The 6,628-nt window shown below is 38.0% G+C and overlaps 1 protein-coding gene, 1 non-coding gene and 1 pseudogene across 3 annotated transcripts; 2 read left to right on the forward strand and 1 right to left on the reverse strand.

Moving 5' to 3' along the window:
- Nucleotides 1-16: 16 nt before the first annotated feature.
- Nucleotides 17-211, forward strand: LOC125607676. The gene has a single exon (XR_007338750.1). It is a non-coding gene; the product is annotated as a U2 spliceosomal RNA (small nuclear RNA).
- LOC106435482 lies at nt 161-1,850 on the forward strand. 2 transcript variants are annotated; one of them, XM_048772648.1, is made up of 3 exons: nt 161-1,243; nt 1,407-1,622; nt 1,710-1,850. In XM_048772648.1, the coding sequence occupies exons 1-3, from the start codon at nt 563-565 to the stop codon at nt 1,731-1,733; spliced, it is 921 nt and encodes a 306-aa protein (XP_048628605.1). In that variant the 5' UTR covers nt 161-562; the 3' UTR covers nt 1,734-1,850. The 2 variants fall into 2 exon arrangements, with proteins under 2 accessions (XP_048628605.1, XP_048628604.1); XM_048772647.1 differs by having other exon boundaries at nt 1,407-1,850.
- A 614-nt stretch (nt 1,851-2,464) lies between these two features.
- Nucleotides 2,465-6,168, reverse strand: LOC125591231 (annotated as a pseudogene).
- Between the last annotated feature and the right edge of the window lie 460 nt (nt 6,169-6,628).

A 6,628-nucleotide genomic window follows, 5' to 3' on the forward strand; every position in this document is an offset into this window, starting at 1 on the left:
TACCTCATAACAAATCATACCTTTCTCGGCCTTTTGGCTAAGATCAAGTGTAGTATCTGTTCTTATCAGTTTAATATCTGATATGTGGCCCATCGGGTCACACGATATTAATTCTATTTTTTAAGGGATGAGACCCATTAAGATAGCTTGCTATCTGGGTCTCTGCGAGTCGCCCATACGTTGCACTATTGCACGGGCTGGCTCAACCCACCAATAATCTAGTTTAATTTTTGTAAATCGGCTTCTATGCCTCTATTTGAATAACTTCCATCTTCTGTTGAGCCCTATTAATCAGTTAATTAATTCAATATCAATTAAGACAATGCTTAAAACTATTGGCCATTTTCTGAAAAAAACAATGCAAAGAGCTTGTCCGCACGTTAACATGTCCCACTCCTGGCCCAGGAGTGGACTTTGGACAATACTTGGTTGGCTTTAGATCTCATCTCTTCTTTCCCGCTTTCTTATCTCATAGGTTGAGAATCTCACGTTGACCATAGATCAAACATATACGAAAAACACCGCAAGTTTTGAATCGAAGATTTGTGATAAGAGAGAGAGGATGGTGGAGAGAACGATGAGTCTAGGTGTGGGAGTCAACAAAGAAACCATGCGGGCGCAGCAGGAGCTTCTTCAGAAGATCACTCATGAGCTGGACGCTGAACGGGAAGCCTCTTCAACAGCAGCTTCAGAGGCCTTGTCGATGATACTACGCCTCCAGGGAGAGAAAGCAGCGTTGGAGATGGAGGCTAGTCAGTACAAGAGAATGTCCGAGGAGAAGATGTGCCACGCTGAGACTTCTCTGACGCTCTTCGAAGATCTGATTTACCGCAAGGAAATGGAGATGGCGTCTCTTGAGTTTCAGGTTCAGGCTTACAGATGCAAACTACTCAGCCTCGGCTGCGCTGATGTACAGGCCAAGGAGAAGAAAGGTGTTGAGAGTAGTTCTTTATCTCCTCGTCAAGACTTGAGCGCGTGTTGGGAAGAGATCAGGAGAATAGACGATCATGTTAGAGAGGTTTCGGAGTCGAGAGACGTTGCCAAGGGATCTAAATGGTCGTTGCTTAGGTGTGGGTCTATTTCACATGCATTGGTTTCACAGGTGAGTAATACTGTCCTCGAGTCAGCCAAGAGTGATGTCAGTTCGATTATGGAGATGATCAAGAACCCTGAAAGGTTCTCTGCTTCAGACGAGGTTCCGAGGACCAAAGAGAGCCTTACAATCATCTCGGAAGAAAGAAATGTAAGTCGCCGCTTTTGAAACTTTTGGGACTATAGACAATTTATTAAAAGTTTGGAGGCATAAGACAATGCTTCAACAGCCTATGTTCAGGACCGGTCCTGGTCATTATCATATTTGCTAGAAAAATGGGTCAAGTGTTAATAATAAGTAGAAATAATCACAGGTTGGAGGCAAGATGGTTAGTAGTGATTACAAGAGAAAAGTCAGTAAGCCGCCAAAAGATACGAGCATTGAGGCTGAGCATATGAGTTTGCTAAAGGAGATTAGAGAGCAGATTAGTGAAATGCAGTCAGAGATGAGAAGTTTAAGATCTGAACTGCATAAAACTCGACTTGTGTCCCATCGCGAGGAGGATCGAGCCATTAACTCAATCCAAGAGGTAATAATCACTGTTCTTTCTACTTGATAAGAGATTCTTGAAGTGATATTCAAAACTTGTACACATTTTGTTTTGTTTCCTGAATAGGTCATGATTCACTTCTGGCTTTAGAAGCTACATTGCAGCGTTGTTCTAGTTTCACATTCTAAGATATTTAACCTTCCAAGAGTAAATCTCTAGTATTTGTATGAAACTACATTAATATTGTGAGAGAAAAAAAATCTAACATCTCTGCCTAATCTAAAGAGACATGGATGGTAAAAGAAGTAACTAAAGTTGATCACCATTGATGGTTCTTTCATCCCTAGAATAATTATCTTAGATCAAGAATGGTGCCTCTCAAACACTTTTAGTGGTAGACATGACCACAAGTCAGCATGCATTGCTCTTGTAAGCTGCACAAAGAAGCATTAGGCCGTTCTGGATCAGAAGCTAGATCTCTTTGGCACTGCTTTATTGAGCAAAGAGGGACTTGTTGAACTCGATGTACTGAGTAAATCAGTGTCCGGTTTGGTTTGTTGTTCAACAATGTCAGAACAATGTTTTTGGGTCGTAAAACATGAACAGAAAGGTACCTTTTAGGTATTATGTTCCTTTGAACAAAAAAAAAGTATTCCTCTAATATTATTTTTTTTATTTTTTTTTTCAAAAGGTATTCCTCTGATATTCTCTTCTTATATATATTAAATATTGAGGAAAATTTTAAAAGTGGATATTCCCTCAATGATTTTTGAAATTTTTATTTGTTTCACGAAAGTATAAGCTTTATGTTTTCAAATATTACATTTTTTTGTGTATCCATTTTATCCTATTAAATTAAAACAATTAATATCTATGATCAATTAGTTCTTTTGAAATTATGATATTAAAAATCTTTATTTTTGGTATGACAAACTTATTTTGAAGTGTGTGAAAATTGTAAAACATCCATTTCAGTGGAACATAGGAAATACATTTTAATAAAAGGTGAATCAATAACATAAGGTGAAATTCAACTTGTTTTCCATGCTTGCATTTTTCACCTGTACAAAGAATGGCCAATCTTGGAAGAATCAAAGACAACATCAAACGGTCTCTCCCACTCAGTCTGTGAGTGAAGATAGAGAGCTAAGACCGTGTCTCATGGCTGCTTCCCACACCAGATCAATACGTTCAACGTCAACGGCTCCAACCTCATGATGCTCCCAACCCTCCAACATATGAACCAATCCTCCAGCATGGCACGCATGGACCACCCCTCTGTCCATCGTGTACTGCCACAACAAAATCACACGCACACAGAGATTTTTTCCGGTGTGCCAAAGAGTTAAAGAAACAAACAAGAATTCGATTGTTAACAAAACTGTTCTTTATACCTCGCAGGTTCCGAGTCCTTGAACGTCTTTTGGGAGCCTCACTGCTGCTAGTTCGTCGTAAGTATAGTTCCTTCTAAACTTGAGGATTGGTGGCACCACAAACTGGTGGAAATGCGTTCCTGCAGGAGCCCAGCTCTGCTCCCTCGGCGTTAACCATTTCCCAACGATCCAAGTCTGCATATATATATATTACAAACCACCAAATATTAAATTATGGTTTCCAACTTTAAACTAATCGGTGATAAGTGGATTCGTTCATTCGTTTTATATATTAGCTAATTACTTTTCTAACTTACAATGTGGAATTTAATTCATTCATTAACACCAAAATCAATATATTTACGCAAAAAGTGAAAACCAGTTAGAAATCATGATCAATACAGTACCTTGCAGTGTTGGGCAGAGTTATATTTGGTCACTTGTACGAGGTAGTTCTGGAACTCAGCAGGAGCTTCTTTCTGAATATTTTGGAATCTCTCCGCTGATAATGTCAACATCTGTCAATTGTTCCAACATCTCTCAGACTTTGGAAATACTATAGAAAAACGTATCTTTGAGACAATAGGATTAGTAAGAAAACTTACGAGAACTCTCACTCCCCGACGACAGAGGTAAAGAGCGATGGCAAGTGGCTCCTGTCAAGAACACCTCTTTCACATCTTTTGGAACTCCATTGAGAATCACTGCTGCGGTTAAAGTGTTGCCGTGGACCACACGAACTCTAAGGTCAGGGTGCTTGTTAACAAACAACGTTCCACCACCATTTAAAGCTTCGTTCTAAGAAAAAAAAACAAAACAAAACTAACCCTTTTAGTGACTCACACTCACACAAAAGTTTCAGGCTTTTTGAGATTTGGGTTCTGACAAAAACCTTGTTCAGAGCAGCCAAGCTTATAACTTTAACACCAAGCTTATCAGCTCTCAGAATTGCCGCCTCTATATGATTATTAATGCCTTGTTTAGCAAACGGTAAGAAGTACTGCCAGAAGAGAAAAAAATACTATAAAACAATCTGTTCTCTCTATTTTCAGGGCAAAAATGAACCAAAAAAAAGAGAGAGGCATTACGTGGAAGCCAACTCTTGGAACGACCAAGTCTGGCAAAGATTGTTCCTGAGGGTGTAGAAGGTGAAAAGAAATGTCTTTGACCAAACCCACATGGCCAACGTTACCATCAACGTCACTGGCCACAGCGGCAGCAAGAAGAGCCTTGTCGTGTATGGCATTGAAGCGAACGATCTAAACACGAATGGCGAGTGCATCGCTGACATAATATCTATCCCATGAGCCAAGAAAACAAACTCCGGCACTCTCTTCGGTTCCCCTGTACATGGAGATACATTTTGCGGTCAAGCAAGTGGATAATGATGATGTCCGTTAAATAAGTTGAGGGGGGGGGGGGGGGGGGGGGGGGTCGGGTTTTGACATTGATCCAATGTTTTTGAAAACCGGATTAGCAGTCAGACCGTTCTAGCTATAACTCGCTCGTCTATGATTACTGATTATGTTAAAACCGTATTTCAGTTTAAACCGCTAAACAAATCAAAAAACAAAACCGGTCAAACTTGTCCAAACTGATGATCAGCTCAATTCAAAACAGTTGAATTTCTCAAATTTAAGTTATAAATTTTTTTCCAAATATTTATATTTTATAATTATTACTGTTGTTAGTTATCAGATATGAACAAGACAAAAAATAATTATTGTTGACAATAATATCTTATACTTAATATTTATATGGCTATTTTTTTCAAATTTGAAGAATTTATCTATCTAAATTATTTTTCTTGCATTTATATATTACTTTATGATTATAACATTAGTACCATATTTTCTACAAATTATAGGTTAATTATATACTTGAAATATATTTTTATTTAACTAAATAAAGTAAAACCGTGATTGGATCGGTCCAATCCATTGATCCAATGACATGCCAAATCAAGGTCTTCCTCAAAATTTGCTTAAAATTGTTTGGTATTCAGTCCTTAATATATTTTTTGCCATCATTCATGCCTTAATAATAGCAGATACTAAAGTTTGGTAACAGTTCTGTGTTAAAGCTTTGGGGTATATATGCAAACTAGTTACGCTATATTACCTGCAGCCAAACGAATCTTCTTTGGAGTTCCCACGAGTTTGGGTTTAGTGTGTTGCCAAAAATCAAAGATATGCATAAAACAGACAAAAAATTAGTCCCCATGTCTTCGTGATGCAGACCATGGTACCTGCATATTCCCAACAAGAAAAATCAACTTGACATTTTGACGATCACGATTCACAAGTAAAATCGTTATAGATGCAACTAGAAATGTGAAACCACCTTACTATTTCTATACACATCTTTGCCAATGTAACAAAGTCACGTTAGTATGTTCCCTTATTCAGTGAACAACGTTACGAGAGCCTTTATTGGAAACATATGGTGCGGAGCCACCAAAGAAAACGTAACAAGAATGAAAAACATGTGATATTTTGCAGAAAGGGTAAGATTAACGTTAACAACATACGTTATATATAAAGAAAAAACTAAAACATACGTTGGAGTGTAGATGAGATATCGTAGGATTGGAAGAGACTCAAATAGCTTGTGAGAGAAGATCTCTACGTTACATTGTCCTAAAACATCTTAGGAAGTCAAACATATAGCGTATCCATAGATCAGCTTATTGATCCAACACCTAACAAGCAAGAAACAATCAAAGGAACGCCAGCTACTACACAGAGGAAAAGCTTTCCAGTAATGTCGCATTATTTGCTGCATCCACATATCATATATAGATGTTATTATTACATCAAACAATATAAGATTTATTAGTGAAAATGTTAGGAGATCGTTAACTCAAACCAAATTAGGTTAGAACTCTGATGACACATGAATAAAACCTTTCTTGTATCAGAACTCTAACCTATATTTTGTTTTGATTAACAATCTCTTAATCCCTGGGATCTCCTAACAAATTTTTTTACCAGTCATGGGATTTGGAACAGGAGATGAGTGGTGAAAAGAGTGGTAATGCGTGAAGAGGTAGTTGTTACGGTGAACAGATCTATGAAGAAAGTAGTATAAAGGCTCTGAGAAGTAACGTGTAGCACAAGCAACATGATGAGTCCTTTCGTGTTCCACAGAGGGATGGCCAGAGGGATAGTACTGTTAATCCTCATCAACGGAGGAGACATGTAACAGATCATGGTAGCTAGTACTGCTTGCAGAAGTATGTAATGTCCCTGAAATAAAACTTATAGAGATCAAAACAACAGAAAAACAGAACGCAAAGTGGTTATGAAAATGTTTGACTTTCCCATGCCATTCGTGATCAATCTGTTGATTGAAGTCACACCATTAGGGTTAATCCTTAACGTACGAGTCAAGAAAAGCATGTTGTGTAAGAGCTCCAAAAGACGTGTACGATTCCTTTGAGTCACAGCTGATGAGGATATTGAGACACCAAAAAGCCCTCGAGTAATCTTTCTTGGTATGCTAATGAATACACTACTTGTGCAGCTAACGAGCGTATAGAAGATACGTCAAAGAATCAGAGAAACACACACACAAGCCAATGAGATGCAGAAGAGAAACCCAACCGTTTGAAAAAATTAGAGAGAACGGAAAAGTTTTGTTTTCTTTAAGAAAAAACCCAACCTTTAGATT

This window comes from Brassica napus, chromosome A3, assembly GCF_020379485.1.
Source record: "Brassica napus cultivar Da-Ae chromosome A3, Da-Ae, whole genome shotgun sequence".
Classification (NCBI taxonomy): Eukaryota; Viridiplantae; Streptophyta; class Magnoliopsida; order Brassicales; family Brassicaceae; genus Brassica; species Brassica napus.